Here is a 20,838-nt window from a genome sequence, read left to right on the forward strand (position 1 = left end):
CCTGGTAGGATGTCATTGTAAATAAGAATTTTTTCTTAACTGACTTGCCTAGTTAAATAAAGGTCCATTTTTTAAAAAATCATAGAATTTTAAATAGGATCTCTATGATCGCCATCTAGTGGCGATGTCACAATATCAATGTAGATTATTGCATCAAATTATGAATTGATAAGGAATGCTCATGTTTCTTGAATTGCTTGATTGTACAGTTCATTATTTCAGCTTTTTAGCAGTATTCAGCCCAGTTTTGCAGTTTTCAGCAGTGATGGAAAGAGTACCGAAATATTCTATTCAATTAGAAGTACTATTATTTTAGTGATATTTTACTCAAGTAGAAGTAAAATTACTGGTATAAAGATAATAATAATAATAATAAATAAACTACTTATAAAAGTAAAAAGTAGCTCATTTTAAAATGTACTCAGTAAAAGTAAACGAGTGATAAAAACTGTAAAAAAAACAGTTGATGTTGATAATTAGCTAATTTAGCTGACAATTGTTACACATGATACTTTCCATGCCTTAAATTGAAAAAGGAATTAATCTACAGTAAACTAGGTACATTTATTTTATCTGTATGTTATTTTATCTGTATGTTTAAAAAAAAGTCAAATATACTGTTAACATTTTCAAATAAATTCTGCATTCAAGGAATTAAAACGTATTTATAAATCTATACAAAATAAAATGCATAAACAAAGTTGCCATACTTCAATATACTATTTACGCCTTCGTTACTTATTCCTTGTACATGGGACTGGCTGACATTCACTCAATCACCCATTCACAGTCTTTCTCTAACTCACTCCTTCTTTCACTCACTCCACCAGTGGTGAAAAGAGTACTGAAATATCCTACTCATGTGGAAATACTGTTACTTTAATGACATTTCACTTAAGTAAAGTAAAATCACAAGTACTCCGAAAAGCTACTCAATTACAGTAACGAGAATAGTTGTAATTAGTTACTTTACACCTCAGTTAAGTTTTCAGTATAGAAAGCTTTTCTTGCTGTTTTACCGGTCTCCTGGTGATACATTGGAGCATATATGGACTCGACATCCATCCAACGGTCTTCATGGGTTGAGTGTTAACTTGATGAGCAGGTACGTGTCATTATACAGCAGATGGAGAAGACCTGTCCAGGCATAAGCGACAAAAGCGGTTGCTTTAGTGTCCCAGGGCGCAAAAATATGTAGAGCTTGATTTACAACTGCAACATTTTCTCTAAGAAATTAACTTTAAAACATACAATGGGGGGACAACCATGAGCTGTGACGTCAGATGGAAGTTCACAAATGCAAGACAGTATGTGAATAGAGCACACAGGCAAAACACAATCTCAGAGGATAACCACAAAGAACTGGAACTGTGAACAGTTTGTTATTAACAATTATTGTAAGCCCAGCCGTGAGGCCAGGCATCAAAAAATTAGTTGATACTCATAATGTTCCTCTCCACGGAAATCTTTAGTAAAAGGCGAAAGATTTATGCGATCTGAAGAGAAACCAGAGTGTACTACTGACAGTAAGGACACTGTTCCGACCGAGTTCTCGGCCTTACGATTCACAATCGTGGTTTAATGGAGAAAAAAAATATATCTTAAAATCGCCGATACAACACACACAGATATTACAGTTTCCCAATACAAATGAAGAGTTAAGTGTTATAAGTGTCAATGCTTGGTAAGTTCATTCATTCTTTACACAAACGAAATGCACGCTGGGCATTATAAAATCACTCCCTGGTTTGCCCCGTTCAATCCTAGAAAAAATAGTATAATCTGCAACACCAGCGTAATTTCAGCAAAAAGGAGAACATTTTTTGTCCTAAAAGTTTAGCTAGAATCAAAAGTCTACTTTCAAAGTTAGAAACAATTTGCCACCGGAACGAAATACTATAACACTTCTACATCGAGCATGCGCCATTGAGACCCGCAAGCAACTTGTTCACAAATCAGAACATTTAACTAGTGGGCTTTACAATTGCGTGTAACCGCTGTCTGCAACAATGTGTCAATTTAGAAGTCGAACAGTAACTCAACGAAGAAAACGTTTTTTTTTTGTTAAATATTCTGGCAACCTGTTAAAACAGTTTGATTTATGGATTACCCTACTACCCTGAAAAACACAGCAAAGCATTGGATATCGCTTAATTAGCTCACTAGCCCAATAGGCCTAAAGAAAAGTCTACCCAAATCACTTAAACACAATTCTTTTCAAAGGCAATACCTTATGCTGAATGGCTTCTTATTCTGGCAAAATAGGTATTGTGATGATGTGCCTGCCTATGATCTATTTTCTTCAATTTCTACTTAAAATCAAATTGTTTTCTAGGAACATGGATTTCTATATATAATATTGCTAAAGCACATTAACATTGTGCATTTTTGGGGCAAACTAAATTAAAGCTATACTATATTCTTCATGAATGGAACACTAGCTGTGATGGTTACATTAACAGCTTTGATTGATTTTATAAAGTGCACTTCTGCTTTGTCCTTTAGATGGCATCATCCCATTCACAATAACCTGGCATTCTACAGTCGCTGTTACTGTATTTTACTCCACACACTCTAGAGTAACTCTTGGCCTCCTCTCTCTCCCTCTCCTATCTCTCTCACCCACTCCCGCTCTAGCTATCCCTCTCCCATCTCTCTCTCTCTCTCTCTCTCTCTCTCTCTCTCCCTCTCCCTCTCCCTCTCCCTCTCCTGAATCAGCAGTTCTCCAGCTCCATGCAGCAGCCTGCAGAGAAACAGAGTACTGGACTTAATTATACTCCCACATCCACAACTAGCCCTTGCCTTTCTCTATCACTTTCTCCCTCTCGTTCTCTCCATTCCCTCTCTGTCCCACAACCAGCCGCTTGCCTTTCTCGATCACCCTCTCTATTTCCTTCTCTCTCCCCTACAGCCAGCCCTCTGATTCTATCTCTCTCCCTCTCTCACACACACCAAACAGACTGACAGGCATGCACACACACACCAAACAGACTGACAGGCATGCACACACACACCAGACAGACTGACAGGAATGCACACTCACCAGACAGACTGACAGGCATGCACACACACACCAGACAGACTGACAGGCATGCACACACATACCAGACAGACTGACAGACATGCACACACATACCAGATAGACTGACATGCAGGCACACACAAATCAGACAGACTGACAGGCTGGCAGGCAGGCAGGCAGACAGACTGTCTGTCTGTCATCCAGGTGTTTATTGGTCATCTATCAGCAGGTAGCCTCCATAAATCCTCTAACATAGTTTCATCTCCTCTGAACATGGGTTAATACACAATCTGGAGCAAGCCATGCACACATACCTGTTTGAGACAATGCACTGTGTTGAGGTAAGGGTTTTCCGTGCGGCTGCCCCCGTCTAGTCTGACAGTGAATTATTAAACACGTATTTGCAGCTTACGCATTTATACAGCCCACCTGAGTCCAGTGACACAACAAATGCCAACATGTCTGCGTGCATGCGTCTGTGTGTGTGTTTGCCCTCACTGCATGTGATATCAGTTAGTTTCCACCTGTATAACCTTTTTTAAATCTGTATTGCTGGAGTACACTATGTTAAAGACACTATAGCGGAGAGGAGAGTGTGAAGGTGCGCGCGTGTGTGTGTGTGTGTACACTGAACTCTCCCTGCAGGGTTACCCAGTGGAATTCTATGAGTGAATCTGAGAGTGATCTTTGGTTTGGACTTGCATTGGGTTCAGTGTGTTTTTTTTCTTCTCCTTTGCTGGTGAACTTTTGAGTGTGTGTAATGTGCACCTGAATGGAAAACTTAGCAAGACTGATAATTGCTGTGTGTGCCTATGTCTTTGTGCGGGTTTGTCGTGCTTGTCTGTGTGTGTGCGTGTGACACTGATCCTGATGTCCTCTCACTGACACAGCCAGTCTGCCTCTCACCAGGACACCACCAGCCCAGCTGACAGACAGACAACATGCTGACAGACAACACATTAAATGCTAACAGGACATGGCAGACACACCACAGACTGGGAACCAAAGAGAGAGAGCGTGACTCACTGATCCTTGCTAAGTGACCTTAAGACAGAGACTGACCCGCAGAGACTCAGAGAGGCTCTGACACTGACCTCAGACCAGCCAGAGGTGACAGGAATGATACCACACAGCAAAGACACAACCCTATGTCAGAGAGAGGAGAATGTGGAGGAAGATGAGGAGGAAGAGGTGTGTCCTGTGTGTTTCATTGAGTTTGACAGTTGTCTCCACCCGCCTTCCACATTACCCTATGGTCACACCTTCTGTTGGCCTTCCCTGCTGCACCCTAGCCTGGCAATGTCAAGACGGACACACTGCCCTCTCTGCCGACAACCAGCCTGGGACACACACAGTCATGGCAGGAACATATATGCACACTGCCCATACAAACATACACCTCTCCAACAGGAACACACACATCTCCCCTAGGAATCCACATACACCAGGCGGCACAAACAGCCATCTCTTAGAAGCACAAACCCTCCCTTAAACACACACCTGCACTCACACACCACAGAGACCTCTTGATGCCTCCCACACATGTACCAGACAGGCCCCAGTCGCTCAGACACACACAACAGAGGAATGTGGTTAGCCATTGCCCAGCGTTGCTGCTCTCCTCCTATACTGTAAGTGTCAGTGTAGTAACAGAGGGCTAGCTAGAGGGGTGCTTTGCTCTTGTTGCCAGCCTCTACCTAATGAGTCATCATATCCTTTAGACTGTAGACACATTCTGGGTCCACTTTGCCTCAACCTGCTATTGGCTGTGGCTTCTCCAGTGGGCTGGGTCCATTTCCTCTATTATCCCCAGTGCCAGTAACAGACTGCAGTACTCAGGGGGAGATAAACATAGTCTCACCTGTCTCCACACCCATTTCTTATTTTTCTTCTTCTCTCTCAACTCTTTCCTTTCCCATTTTCCCTCATCTCACCCTCCTCCTCTCCTCAGGCCCTAGCCCCCTCTAGGGTAGCGAGTTCTAGCCAGGGAAGAGGTTGTGAATGTGGGGGTAGGACTCTCTGTATGCTGCTGTAAAGCCTCCATTCAATCAAAGCCTTAGGCTGGAGTAGGGAGGGAGACCAAGTGAGAGGGCACGATGTTGGGTCTGAGTCAGACAGCGAGTGGCCTTTCTGTCAGGGGGATTTCACTGCTCTGCTCAGGGCAGATCTCTCTCTTTCTACAGCATGACTGACCCTCACGTCTGAACTTTCATGTGAGACATATGAGACTGTAACTCCACACACATACAAACGCACTTAGCACACACACCTACACACCTACACACACGGAAGATATACACGCATACTCCCTCGCACACCTGGAGCTTTACGGTATGCTTTATGCATGTCAATTCTCGTCTGGTTATCCATACAGAGAAACAGAACATGTATTCAGACACTGGTTCATCTGTTTGTATATAACCTCAGAGCATATGAAACAGTGGTGCCTGCCTGCCGCCCGGTGTTTGTGGGGGTTGGGCTGGTGTTATGGGAGCGCATTCTCCATCAAACTAAACAGAAATAGGGAGCACTAGATTAACATACTCTGATGAAACCGTGGAACACACACGCCGCTCATCTGGGCTAGGGTGCTGGTCTACACACGTCTATACTAATGAAGTCTGTGTTTTCCCAGAACTGCCACCTTCACACAGATGGAGGATTTAGCCAGTCAGCAGAACATTTGGGAAATGTTTCACATCAAGCTACCTTTATGAGGACCAAACCGGAAAGTATATCTGAATTACAGTAAAAGGAGCAATGTTATGATCATGGATTTAATAGCTACCCGAGGTCTTCATAAGTGGCCTGTGCATTGCTCTTCAGCTCTGGATTAAATAAACCATTTCCATGCTGTCGGCTAAATAAACAGTCCATCTGTTTGGTTTGTATGCATTACATTTTCTCTGATCACAGACAATGTGCTGTCTTGTAGCCTTGTATGTTTCTTCTATTGCAGTGATTATGTATAGTGTGTAGAGGTATAGTGCAGTGTTTAATGTATAGTAGTGTATAGTCTAGACACATATATTGCAGTTTATGTTTAGTGTAGTAATCCGCGTGAGTGATAGACGCAGTTGCTCCACTTCCAATTACATTAGAATGATGTAGATGAACACATGCTCACAAAGACAAGAGGCAGAGCCTCAAAGAGAACAGGAGGGAAAGAGGAATGGAGATGTAGAGAAGAGAGATAATTACTCAGTTAGAAACAAACAAAGAGAGAAAGAGCTGTATTTCTCATTTTGAAGAGATTGAGTGAAAGGCAGAGATAGATAGAGGAGAGGGTGAGTGATGACTCTCTCCACCTCCAGTAATGCCAGCAGAGTGGACCCCTTCAGGCCTAGTGCCAGAGCCAGCATCATTCCTGTGACAGACGGCACTGCCCCCACCTTCATTAAATAGTGAAGACGTCTCACTGCCCAACTCACCCGACACCCTGATAAACACACACACACCTGACACACACACATATACCCAGAGACACACATACACAGACACAAAAAGGAAGAGAGAGGGTTATCAGCCTGTAGTGGGTGGACTAGACGATGGAAGGAAAGCGAAGCATTACTCTAAATGTACCTTAATAGACGTTACACAATCATATGAATCACTGGTATACTGTAAGTGTTTATAGTTAAGGGGTTAGGGTTGTGACTATTCCACTGCAGTCTTTTAGATACTGTTATGTGTGAGGGGGGGATGTTAACTGTAACTGTATATGCCCTTGCTGTTAATACTGTCCATTAGCAATAAAGCACCGTCATAATAATAATAATATCTCTACCATGCCAGAGGGTGGTGTCCTATTACTGCTGGATACTAGGTGTGTCTGTGCAGCCAGGTCGCTCAAGATCCACTGCAAAATTTGACATCCATCCAGGTAAGCAGGACATCGGGAGATGACTTCGAAACCAGCCGCGAGGGCCAACAGTGGACGTTATTACCATCACGTAGGCTTGAGTTGTGGACGGGGTGGTGGTTGGGCATAAGCTGCGAGCTCTGGCTCTGAGTGTCGCATTTTCAAAAGCAGATCTAGGCACTCTTTCATTATTTATTTTTTTACCTTAACCCTTACCTTAACTAGGGCTATTGCAGTGACCGTATTATCGCCACACCGGCGGTCACTAGTGATGAAGGCAGTCAAATTCCACATGACCATTTAGTTACGGTAGTTAGGCTTCTCCAAGCTCTGTTGCTGCTGCTGGTCATTAATAGCCTACCAAACTTTCTAACTTTCTGGTACTCCGTACTCCGTACTCCGTACTCTATTGTCGCTCTAATCACTCGGCCATCAATGTGAATATATTCAAATATCTAATCAAACACTTCATGAGAGCCCCTAAGCTCATGTTGTGCAACATTGGTACCGTAGCGCCAAGTCTTGGTCCAAGAAGCTTCTAAACAGCTTCTACCCCCAAGCCATAAGACTCATGAACATCTAGCCAAATGGCTGCCCAGACTATTTGCAGTGCCACCCCTCACCCCCTCTTTACACCACTGCTACTCTCTGTTGTCATCTATGCAGTCACTTAAATAACTCGACCTACACCGATCCTCGACTTCGGTGATGTCATCTATAAAATAGCCTCCAACACTCTACTCAACAAACTGGATGCAGTCTATCACAGTGCCATCCGTTTTGTCACCAAAGCCCCATACACTACCCACCATTGCGACCTGTACGCTCTCGTTGGTTGGCCCTCGCTTCATACTTGTCGCCAAATCCACTGGCTACAGGTTATCTACAAGTCTCTGCTAGGTAAAGCCCCGCCTTATCTCAGCTCACTGGTCACCATAGCAGCACCCACTCGTAGCACGCGCTCCAGCAGATATATCTCACTGGTCACTCCCAAAGCCAATTCCTCCTTTGGTCGTGTTTCCTTCCAGTTCTCTACTGCCCATGACTGGAACGAATTCCAAAAATCTCTGTAGCTGGAGACTCACATCTCCCTCACTAGTTTTAAGCACCAGCTGTCAGAGCAGCTTAAAGATCACTGCACCTGTACATAGCCCATCTGTAAACAGCCCATCTATCTACCTACCTCATCCCCATACTGGTATTTATTTATTTATTTATTTTGCTCCTTCGCTCCCCAGTATCTCTACCTGCACATTCATCTTCTGCCGATCTACCATTCCAGTGTTTAATTGCTATATTGTAATTACTTCGCCACCATGGCCTATTTATTTCCTTAACTTACCTCAGTTGCACTCACTGTATATAGACTTTTTGTTTTCTTTTGTTCTACTGTATTATTGACTGTATGTTTTGTTCATTCCATGTGTAACTCTGTGTTGTTGTATGTGTCGAATTGCTACGCTTTATCTTGGCCAGGTCGCAGTTGCAAATGAGAACTTGTTCTCAACTAGCCTACCTAGTTAAATAAAGGTGAAATAAATAAATAAATAACATGTACATATTACCTCATCTAACCGGTACCACCCTGTATATAGTCTCGCTATTGTTACTTTACTGCTGCTCTTTAATTACTTGTTACTTTTATGTCTTATTCCTATCTGTATTTTTTTAAACTGAATTGTTGGTTAGGGGCTCGTAAGTAAGCATTTCACTGTAAGGTCTACACCTGTTGTATTCGGTGCATGTGACTAATAAAATTTGATTTGATTTCTATAGGCTATGTAATTGTGGGAGAAAACAACAGAGTGATGGCCGCTAATAAAAAGAGGAGGATCAGCTTTCTGTAAGCTAGGCCTACTATATTTATTTATCAACTTTCCTAATATTTAGCACATTGCTTATCTTTACAATCTGGCGTGAAAATAAACCACGGGGAAAGGCGTCATCCATTCGCTAATTAAGTGCAAAGATTACATGTATTTTTTTTTTCCGCTGCCCCTTTCGATATGCATGATAATGGTTCATTCTAAATCAGAACAAATGTCACACATATATTACTTAGCATATGAAAATGATGCCCAGCATAAGAAACAATTATTTTTTGTACAATTTGTTCAATCATGTAGCCAAGCTCATATGTTTTAATAAGATTTGTATCACAACTAAAGTGGCCAAATAACAAGTTAAAATTAAGCACATGAATCCGGTGTAGAGCCTAACTTGCATATACTGTTTAAGCAGCGCTTGAGTTTTAAGTTTGGGGAAGATCATTTTTTACTGTAACTGTAACTAGTGTTTTTGCTGTTAGTAAAGCCTACTCATCTTGGCTGATGAAAAGAAAATGTGGACAGTTCATCTAAAATCTTATGCACCTCGGAATTGGATAAGGATGCGGGCAGTTGCGTCCCTGATGTGTCTGTCTTAATTTGTAGCCTGTTAGAAAGACCAGATCAGTTGACAGTGTGTGTGTGTGTGTGTGTGTGTGTGTGTGTGTGTGTGTGTGTGTGTGTGTGTGTGTGTGTGTGTGTGTGTGTGTGTGTGTGTGTGTGTGTGTGTGTGTGTGTGTGTGTGTGTGTGTGTGTGTGTGTGTGCTATAAATTGAATGTGTGGATTTTTTTATTGTGCATTACAGCCACAAAGAGGCATTATCAAGTGCTTGTCAAATTGTGAATAAGAGACTATTGGAGTGTGTCCAGCCTGCGCAAAACACTAAGCAGTTCAAGCAACTTTTTCCAATCATCATTAGTCTCTCATCAAGCAGACCTACACTGTATTAAAAAATCTAAACATATAGCCCAATGTTTGTAGAACAACTAAAGTTACATTAATAACTCTAAATTAAGCATAAAGGAGTACCTATTTCTTTGTTAACCGCTTGACACAGAATAGAAACCTCAAATCATTTGGAGAAAATATTGATATTTTATTCAGCTTTGTTCAATTGTATTCTTCATACTATAAAATAATGCCACGGAATTCTAAGCAAATCTTGTCTGCTAAATGAACTAGCGTAGCCCACAGCCATTTGCATAGCCACATCAGGACCAAACATAAGGACAACTCAGAGTACTCTTTTCTTTTGAAATAGACTACATTTTCTTTTTTATCATGTTTCTTCAGACCTGTCTAAAATAAATAATGGATTTAATGGTGAAGGTGTTGACTATATTACATGGATTTATTAGACTTTTTAAAATGTAAGCCAGAAGATGCTAAATGTGTTGTTAATTAACGCTCAATTACCGTTAGACCAACAGTTATTTGCTTGACAGTCACAGGCAGCGCCAAAGCCCTAACCTTAATCATTCAAGCTAAACCGTGGAGTTGATTTTGTTTTAACCCTATCCCAAATTTGATGTTTAGGGACACTTAGTCTTACTTTCTTAGCTACAGTATATCTCCCTGGCATATTACATCATTTATGCAGCAGCATATAAGACATTTTTGGACTCACCTTGTTGTGATGTGCTCACTTGAACAGGAAGGTGGTGCGGTGGTCCTTCATGGGTAAATTTTGTCATCAAAGAAAAAGAGACCGTGTTTGTATGCGGCTTTATTAACTCAGTGATATATATATATATATATATATATATGTATATATATATGTTTTACATTGTTTTCAAACTGATATGTGACTCATATTAATGCCAAAATAACATGCAAATCAGGCAAGCCCCCCCCCCCCCCAAAAAAAAGTAATAATATATATATATATATATATATATATATATATATATATATATATATATATTATTATTTTTGTTATTTCTATTTTGATAAAAGCCCCACCTGCCCTGAATGACGGGTCGCCACTGCATGGCTCCCCCAGTGATTTTACCCATGTGCCCCTACTGAACACCTGGTTACGTCACTAAGTTGTGTGGCAGCGAATCACACACAGTCTGATGAAGAGACTGCTGACACACACACACTGCAGCTCCCCCCCCCCCCCCCCCCAGCTGCAAAAAGAGAGAGCAGAGCAGCGAACACACACATGCAGCCAGACCAGCCGAGCAGGCAGATGAGGGATGGACGCACTTGCATTCGCGCTCCGGAATAACGGATTAGCAAGTGACATCGCAGAACAGACGGTGATTATTGAACTATTACAAATCCATTAAAACAGGCAGTATTACACACCACTCTCTTTAGTAGGAAGCGGAGGAATCACTTCCTGGAATTTCACCATCCAGCAGTTTGGAAACTATAAACGAACAATGCATTCTGCCGCAGACAACTAACTTAAAATAAATACATACCGAGGCAATAACAGAAAAGAGTGACAGACTCTGTTTTATCAAATATTTCTCTTCTCTCTCTACTCTCCTTTCTGGAGAACCTGATAAGCCTCAGCGATTCTCACCACCTGACCAGCGCGTCCGTCAGTAGGGTCACCTTCGTAATTAACACGGGCGTCTTGTGGACGTGCGTGTGAGTGAGCTAGAGACGGTTATCCATTTGGAGCGAGAGGGGAAGAAAGAGAGTTTGGATATAACCACTATCCAATCCTCCAGACAGCAGCAGAAGTCGCAACCGGACTCGGTCCTCCAGAGTAGCCGTCTAGCCGCACCCCCAGTCCCGCAGCCCCATGCAGGATGCCCGGAGGGGAGCGCTGGTCCTGGGGTGTCCTCCTGGTCCTACTCAGCCCGAGTTCATGACACCCTGGGCTGCTTCATCATGCGTCTCCTACCCGCTCCAAGCGCTCACTCTCTCCGGCTACTCTTTCTCTTTATCTTCGTGATGGGGGTGGCCCCTTCCCCGGCTCTTACAGCAGGCTGCCCTGACAGGTGTGTGTGTGACGACCAGCTGGTGGTCCAGTGTGCCGGGCAAGAGCTCACCCTCTTCCCCAACGACCTCCCTCTAGCTACCCGCCAACTCATCATCTCCAACAACCGCATCGGAGAACTTCCAGCATTGCAACTCAACTACCTGTCTGATCTAGTATACCTGGACGTCAGCAACAACACCCTGATGGAGATCTCAGAGTCCACCTTCGGGAATCTCCGGAAGCTGGCCTACCTTGACCTGTCCTTCAATACACTGACCCAGATCGAGGACCGGACGTTTGGACCGTTGTCTAGCCTTGTGATGCTACGGCTAACAGACAACCCCGGGCTAAGTGAGATCCACCCGGATGCGTTCTCAGAGAACATGGCTCTGCAGGTGCTGGATGTGAGCAGGAACAACCTGACGACACTGAACATCAGCTCTCTGATTGCCCTGCCCTCTCTGCGCTCCATGGGGCTCAGTGGAAACCCCTGGAGGTGTGACTGCGAGACGGAGGACCTCTGCCTTTGGGTCCAAATAGAAGGATTCAAGTTCCAAGGTGAGAATGGGGATGGAGAGGTCAGGGGGGCTTTGTGTGTGTGAGCATGTGAACCACTGTACAGAAAGCAGGATTCAAGTTTGGGGATTTAAGTGGTTCTGTTTGTTTATAGAATATGGGTGACCTGTGCCAGTGTCTTGCTCATGTGCTCCTATAAATGTCACTTTATTTGCCTACTGTCTTTAATTCAGCTGCAATAAATGTCTAGCTTGACAGATGTTCAGAGAAAGTGCAGTCCTAACACTCAGGTGGTGTGGATGGATAGTTATTAGACCTATAGCTTAGACTGTTGACCTGCACTGTGTGTTTTGTTGTTGTACCATTCTGGCGAGTAAACAGGCAGTTGTCCTCTGCTGGGACGTAGAGCCAGAGATGCTCCAAGGTCTTATCACTGCTTATCGTCACATCAACTCATTTAGCTAATTTGATGGTGGGCGCTCAGTCAATAGTCCCTGACTGACAGCCCACTCGGGGACGCCAGCACTGTTTTCACAACACACACACACACAGAGTCATAGCTAGAGCCTGAGCCAGGGTGAGTAACATCACAGGAGCACAGGGATTGGATTGGAAGTCTCAATGATCAGAGGACTTCCACACCCCATACACAGACTCTCACTCGTTCACTCTCCCACTTTACTCTATCACTCCCTCCCTTTCTCTCTCCTCTCTCCCTCCTCTCTTTCTTCTCTCTCTCCCTCCCTCTCTCGCTCCCTCTCCCACTTTACTCTGGCACTCCCTCCCTTCTCTCTCCTCTCTCCCTCCTCTCTTTCCTCTCTCCCTCCCTCTCTCGCTCGCTCCCTCACTCTCCTCTCTCTATTTCTTACACCCTCTCCTCTCTCCCTCTCCTCCCCAGTCTTTCCCTCACTCCCTCGCACCTGTCCTTCACATCACACCAATGACTCTCCCAAAACTCTGCAGATATGCAGACGTTTTCATCCTCAATGTCTATTGAATTTCCACACTATCTTTGCCAAGAGAGCACGACTGAGAGGAGGCCTACAACGACATCATCGCTTCTCCTGTCAGTTAGCCTCCTCTCAGAATAGGATCCTACTGATTTAGGTCTACTAAAGAGAATAGAACATGTATAATAGCCCTACTCACTGGAGGATAGTAGTCTAATTACTGGCACACAGATCAGTGGAGCATCCCACCATTCATCTACTATGTGAGAATACCACTGTAGCCTTCATGAAGAGCGTTGAGCATTTTGGTACAGGGGCTTGTCGGTGTTCCAGGTTCAAGCCTGAGAGGCCAGGGTAGATGTACTGACTAAGTCCACTATCAGTGTCAGCGCAACTCTCTGTCTGTATCTGTGCCATTGGTTCTCTCCTCCACATCTCTCATCACTCCTCCTCTCTCGTCATTCTTCTTTGACCATTCATCCTCCACGCAGCTGCATCAGGTGCTGGTTACAGGGAGTTACTGGTACTTTGAACTTGACCAGACACCATGCAGAGAAAGAAGGGATGAGATATTGTTGTTATGTACAGTAATGTTGAGATGAAGCATCTCTCTCTTCTCTCTCTCCCGTAGTATGGGATTACATGGATGTCTATTGATATTGCAGCCATATCCATGTACACTAACCAGAGTGACAGTCGGAGGAGAGGGAATGGGGTCAGGACAAGAGGGTGCGTGTGTGTGTTTGTTAGCGGTTGGTGTATGCGACTGTGTGTCTTCGTTGTTTAAGATGTCTCATGTTATGACTGCAGGGCTGAGAGTGTAATGTAAAGAGATTCCCGGTATCTTTAGCTCGTCCTGTGAGTGTGTGTGCGTGCGTGCATCCGTGCATGCGTGTGTGTTCCACCTGGGCTCCCCATCTTCTAGCACGATTAATCAGAGCCCATTCAGAATTTGTCCCTTCCCCTCTCCTCCCCCTTATCTCACTACTGTATGCTATGAAAGGGATTCATCACACTAGCATAGCAGATGTGAAGTAGCTAGCCAATTATACAGTGACATCACCTTCCCTGAGAAGCCTCGGCCAACCAAGAACATGGTTAGCAAGCTGCTTGGGGTGTATGTTATGTTTTTGTGAACGAGGGTTCACGTTGCGGATTGGCCGTACAGGGATAGACTCGTGTTACACTTGCTGAAAGGAGAAGGCTCCCCAACAAACTTTATTTAGTTTGTGTGAGCGTGCATGTGCTCGCATGTCTGTTCTTTGGTGGAAAAAGTACCCAATTGTCATACTTGAGTAAAAGTAAAGATACCTTAATTAATAGAATTATTACTAAAGTAAGTCACCCAGAAAAAAACCACTTGAGTAAAATTCTAAAAGTATTTGGTTTTAAATATACTTAAGTATAGAAAGTAAATGTAACTGCAAAAATATACTTTAGTATCAAGAGTAAAAGTATAAATAATTTCATATTCCTTATAATAAGCAAATCAGACGGCTCAATTTGGCTCAAATGTGAAAAGTACATTATTTTCTTTAGGAATGTAATGAAGTAAAAGTAGTCAACAATATAAATAGTAAAGTAAAGTACAGACACCCCAAAAAATGACTTAAGCAGTACTTGAAAGTATTTTTACTTACTTTACCCCACTGCGTGTGTGTAAAGAATGTGTCACTTGTGTCCGTGTTAACATGTATTGACACAACCAGCCAACAAAGTCACAGAGTGCCGATGGGGAGAGAGAGAGACCGTAAATCCATTCATTATGATCAGCAGTCAATGATACCTTGAACAACTACATACATTATTAACCAGATGGAACAATCTTTGGATTCCCTGCATTGTTCAATATTTTATTTCTTTAGAGTCTAAGACGTTGGTTGCTAAGCTGACATGTGGAATTGTTTAAGATGGTCATACTATGGATGATTTAGCTAATTGGTTTGGAATTTTAGGACCCTTTTAGGTATAAAAAAAATATATAGATTTTGGTCTTTACTACTAAAGCCCATAGAAAGGCATTGAAAACATGCAGGTAGCCTGGCGGGTAGGAGCGTTGGGCCAGTAACTGAAAGGTTGCTAGATCAAATCCCCGAGCTGACAAGGTAAATATCTGTCGTACTGCCCCTGAGCAAGGCAGATAACCCACTGTTCCCCGGGCGCCGAAGACGCGGATGTCGATTAAGGCAGAGCCCTTTGCACCGCTCTGATTCAGAGGGGTTGTTTTAAATATGGAAGACACATTTGTGTTGAATGCATTCAGTTGTACAACTGCCTAGATATCCCCTTTCCCCTAACACAGTCATTAATGGCAAAAGGGACAGTTAAAAAATAAATCATAAGAAAAAAGGCTTTTAAGCGTCTGTCCTAAATCTTGGAGATATGAAACAACTCAGGAAATATATATACACTACCGTTAAAAAATTTGGGGTTTTTGAAAGAAAAGCTTTTTTTTCCTCCATTAAAATAACATCAAATTGATCAGAAATACAGTGTATACAGTGTAGACATTGTTAATGTTGTAAATGACTATTGTAGCTGGAAACGGCAGATTTTTAATGGAATCTCTACATAGGCTGACAGAGGCCCATTATCAGCAACCATCACTCCTGCGTTCTAACGTCAACAGTGAAGAGGCGACTCCGGGATGCTGGCCCTCCAGGCAGAGTTCCTCTGTCCAGTGTCTGTGTTCTTTTTCCCATCTTAATCTTTTCTTTTTATTGGCCAGTCTGAGATATGGCTTTTTCTTTGCAACTCTGCCTAGAAGGCCAACATCCCGGAGTCACCTCTTTACTGTTGACATTGAGACTGGTGTTTTGCGGGTACTATTTAATGAAGCTGCCAGTTGAGGACTTGTGAGGCTTCTGTTTCTCAAACTAGATACTCTAATGTACTTGTCCTCTTGCTCAGTTGTGCACCGGGGCCTCTCACTCCTCTTTCTTTCTATGTGAAGGGAGTAGTGCACAGCATTGTACGAGATCTTCAGTTTCTTGGCAGTTTCTCGCATGGAATAGCCTTCCTTTCTCAGAACAAGAATAGACTGACGAGTTTCAGAAGAAAGTGTTTTGTTTCTGGCCATTTTGAGCCTGTAATAGAACCCACAAATGCTGATTCTCCAGATACTCAACTAGTCTAAAGAAGGCCAGTTTTATTTCTTCTTTAATCAGGACAACAGTTTTCAGCTGTGCTAACATAATTGCAAAAGTGTTTTCTAATGATCAATTAGCCTTTTAGCTAATTAGCTAATACAACGTGCCATTGGAACACAGGAGTGATGGTTTCTGATAATGGGCCTCTGTACCCCTAAGGAGATATTACATAAAAAATCAGCTACAATAGTAATTTACAACATAAACAATGTCTACACTGTATTTCTGATCAATTTTATGTTATTTTATTGAACAAAACCAAGGACATTTCTAAGTGACCCCAAACTTTCGAACGGTATTGTACATATGACAGCTTCGCACACTCTTGGCATTCTCTCAACCAGCTTCACCTAGAATGCTTTTCCAACAGTCTTGAAGGAGTTCCAACATATGCTGAGCACTTGTTGCCTGCTTTTCCTTCACTCTGCGTTCCAACGCATCCCAAACCATCTCAAATGGGTTGAGGTCGGGTGATTGTGGAGGCCAGGTCATCTGATGCAGCACTCCATCACTCTCCTTCTTGGTCAAATATCCCTTACACAGCCTGGAGGTGTGTTGGATCATTGTCCTGTTGGAAAAACAAATGATAGTCCCACTAAGCCCAAACCAGATGGGAAGGTGTATCACTGCAAAATGCTGTGGTAGCCATGCTGGTTAAGTGTGCCTTGAATTCTAAATAAATCACAGACAGTGTCACCAGCAAAGCACACCCACACCATCATACCACCTCCTCCATGCTTCACGGTGGGAACCACACAGTCCTGATTCATGCAGTCCCCTCTGAACAGTTGATGCTGAGATTTGTCTGTTACTTGAACTCTGTGAAGCATTTATTTCGCTGCAATTTCTGAGGCTGGTAACTCTAATGAACTTATCCTCTGCAGCAGAGGTAACTCTGGGTCTTCCTTTCCTGCGGTGGTCCTCATGAGCGCCAGTTTCATCATAGCTCTTGATGGTTTTTGCAACTGCACTTGAAGAAACTTTCAAAGTTCTTCAAATGTTCCGTATTGACTGATCTTCATGTCTTAAAGTAATGATAGACTGTCGCTTGTCTTTGCTTATTTGAGCTGTTCTTGACATAATATGGACTTGGTCTTTTACCAAATAGGGCTATATTCTGTATACCACCCTTACCTTGTCACAACACAACTGATTGGCTCAAATGCATTAAGAAGGAAAGCAATTCCACAAATGAACTTCTAACAAGGCACACAGTTAATTGAAATGCATTCCAGGTGACTTCCTCATGAAGCTGGTTGAGAGAATGCCAATAGTGTGCAAAGCTGTCAGCAAGACACAGGGTGGCTACTTGGAAGAATCTCAGACAAAAATATATTTTTATTTGTTTAACACATTTTTGGTTACTACATGATTCCATATGTGTTATTTCATAGTTTTGAGGTCTTCACCGGTATTCTACAATGTAGAAAATATTTAAAATAAAAGAAAAACCCTTGAATGAGTAGGCATGTCTGTAACGGCAGATCTTCGTCTGAAGAGGAGTAAGGATCGGACGAAGATGCAGCGTGGTAAGTGTCCATAACTCAAAGAAAGCACTGAATACAAAAATAACAAAAAGAAATGTAAAGAAATGTGAAGAAACGAAACCGAAACAGTAGTGTGTGGCGACAAACACTGACACGGAAACAAACACCCACAAACCAACAGTGAAACCCAGGCTACCTAAGTATGATTCTCAATCAGAGACAACTAACAACACCTGCCTCTGATTGAGAACCATACCAGGCCGAAACAGAAACCAAACATAGAAAATCAAACATAGACTGCTCACCACCAACTCACGCCCTGACCATGCTAAATAAAGACAAAACAAAGGAAATAAAGGTCAGAACGTGACAATGTCCAAACTTTTGACTGGCATTTTTTATTTTTGACTGTGTATGTATTTATTTTTACACATATCTAACCCCTTTTTTGGGGTAGGCACAAACTCTTAATACTTAATACTTCCATTCGTTTTTTTTAACCGATACTGGTTACTTTCAGGCGAGTCTCGTGACACTTGTGGGGGTCGTAGAGCAAATCGGAGAACACCATTTTCGTGAGTGTCTCCCCTTTACACACAGTGGTCATAATAGTTGTAGGTCAAACCGTTCAGACGTTTTTGTGAGAAGACCGATTTTGGGGGTCTTACAAACACCGCTCTAACTCTGTCACCTTTCACCGCAGATGTGGAAGTGCGACACTGGCGGATGCAGTGGATTGAGACAGATCTCTAGCTGAAACTGACAGCTTTTTATCATGATTTTTTCAAGAATGATGCACCGGTGCTATGTGTGTTGAATATGACATTGTGTGTGTTTGCTCTAACATTCTAAAAGCAGGGCAGGGTCGAAGGTTAACTGTGTAACACAAGTGTATAACACAGAGGCATGGGTTTGTGTGAGAGAGAGTGAGAGAGATGAACAATGAAATAGAAAATGATAGACAGATAGAGATGAGACAGAGAAATTGAAAACAGACCGAGAGAACAAACAAGGGAGGGAGAGTAAGAGAGCTGTTGCTATCTGACCTTCACTTTCTCATCATTCTTCAACGGAGGAAGGAGGGATCACCGTGAAAGGATGGCGGGAAGGATGAGGCATTGAAATGATGGTGATCTGATTAATACCATAGTGGAGAGTAGAGAGTGTGACGGTGCGCTTGTGTTGGCGTGTGTGTGCGCGCGTGCGTGCGTTAAGGAATTATTCAGCCTAGTTGATGTGATGAAGAAAGGTCAACTATTCTTAGTCAACCTCTCTGCCAGATATAGCTGTCTTTCTTCATACATCTAAAGAGATGTAGATTTTTTTTTTTTTTTTTTTTAACCAAACAATAGAAGTGCTTGAAGTGGAATGAAAAAGTGGCCGGTACTCATTTAAATAATATTTTAATCATTTTTTACAGCCGGTTGTAATGGTCTTCTTGAGTTGAAGGAGAGGCGGACCAAAATGCAGCGTGGTTTCTATTCATGGTTCTTTAATAAAGAAAAAAACTATACAGTGACAGTACACCACCCCCCAGGTGGGCATCTGTCCACGGTTGCGGCTCTGGTGTTGGACGTGGCCCCCACTTCACCATGGTCTTAGTCTGCCTTATTGTCCGCTTCCGTGGCCTCCTAACCACGGCGACCCTACTAAATGACCCCACTAGACAGAGGGGCAGCTCGGTACAGAGGGGTGGAAGCTCTGGGCTGAGGGGCGGGGGCTCTAGGCTGAGGGGAACTGGCGGCCCCTAGCTGACTGGCGGCACTGGCGGCCCCTGGCTGACTGGCGGCCCCTGGCAGACTGGCGGCACCTGGCAGACTGGCGGCACTGGCGGCCCCTGGCAGACTGGCGGCACTGGCGGCCCCTGGCAGACTGGCGGCCCCTGGCAGACTGGCGGCACTGGCGGCCCCTGGCAGACTGGCGGCCCCTGGCAGACTGGCGGCACTGGCGGCCCCTGGCAGACTGGCGGCCCCTGGCAGACTGGCGGCACTGGCGGCCCCTTGCAGACTGGCGGCGCTGGGCAAACGGGCGGCACTGGGCGGCTCAGGCGGCGCTGGGCAGAGGGGCGGCTCAGGCGGCGCTGGGCAGAGGGGCGGCTCAGATGGAGCTGAACAGGCGGGAGACTCCGACAGCGCTGGAGAGGAGGAAGGCTCTAGCAGCGCTGGACAGGCGGGAGACTCCGGCAGCGCTGGAAAGGAAGGCTCTGGCAGCGCCGAACAGGCGGGAGACTCCGGCAACGCTGGAGATGAGGAAGGCTCCGGCAGCGCTGGACAGGCGAGGCGCACTGTAGGCCTGATGCGTGGTGCTGGTGGTACTGGGCCGAGGACACGCACAGGAAGCCTGGTGCGGGTAGATGCCACCGGAGGGCTGGTGTGTGGAGGTGGTACTGGATAGACCGGACTGTGCAGGCGCACTGGAGCTCTTGAGCACCGAGCCTTCCCAACCTTACCCGGTTGAATGCTCCCGGTCGCCCTACCAGTGCGGCGAGGTGGAATAGCCCGCTATGCAGGCGAACCGGGGACACCGTGCGCAAGGCTGGTGCCATGTAAGCCGGCCCAAGGAGACGCACTGGGGACCAGATGCGTAGAGCCGGCTTCATGGCACTTGGCTCGATGCTCACTCTAGCCCGGCCGATACGCAGAGCTGGTATGTACCGCACCGGGCTATGCACCCGTACTGGGGACACCGTGCGCTCCACCGCATAACACGGTGCCTGCCCGGTCTCTCTCGCCCCCCGGTAAGCACAGGAAGTTGGCGCAGGTCTCCTACCTGGCTTCGCCACACTTCCTGTGTGCCCCCCCAAGACATTTTTGGGGCTGACTCTCGGGCTTCCTACCACGCTGCCGTGCTTGTCTCTCCAACTCCATTCTCCTATAGCCCTCTTCGCACTGCTCCAGCGAATCCCAGGCGGGCTCCGGCACTCTTCCTGGGTCGACCGCCCACCTGTCTGTTTCCTCCCAAGTAGTATAGTCCATACTCTTGCCGTCCAAAACGTCCTCCCATGTCCATTCCTCTTCTCACTGCTCCTGCTGCCGTTGCCTGTCACCACGCCGCTTGGTCCTGTTGTGGTGGGTGATTCTGTAA

General features: G+C 44.5%; 1 protein-coding gene and 1 non-coding gene across 2 annotated transcripts in view; one reads left to right on the top strand and one right to left on the bottom strand.

Annotated features, from left to right (window-relative positions):
- Nucleotides 1-1,400: 1,400 nt before the first annotated feature.
- LOC135513405 (U5 spliceosomal RNA) lies at nucleotides 1,401-1,516 on the bottom strand. Its single transcript, XR_010451526.1, has one exon. It is a non-coding gene; the product is annotated as a U5 spliceosomal RNA (small nuclear RNA).
- Nucleotides 1,517-11,328: 9,812 nt separating this feature from the next.
- The window catches only part of LOC135511743 (leucine-rich repeat-containing protein 52-like), a 49,452-nt gene continuing 39,942 nt past the window's right edge, over nucleotides 11,329-20,838 (top strand). Inside the window, exon 1 of the mRNA XM_064933219.1 lies at nucleotides 11,329-12,210. Coding sequence (XP_064789291.1) covers nucleotides 11,562-12,210 — 649 coding nt within the window. The 5' untranslated portion in view covers nucleotides 11,329-11,561. The remainder of the gene's footprint in view (nucleotides 12,211-20,838) is intronic.

Source organism: Oncorhynchus masou, chromosome 24, assembly GCF_036934945.1.
Source record: "Oncorhynchus masou masou isolate Uvic2021 chromosome 24, UVic_Omas_1.1, whole genome shotgun sequence".
Lineage (NCBI taxonomy): Eukaryota > Metazoa > Chordata > Actinopteri > Salmoniformes > Salmonidae > Oncorhynchus > Oncorhynchus masou.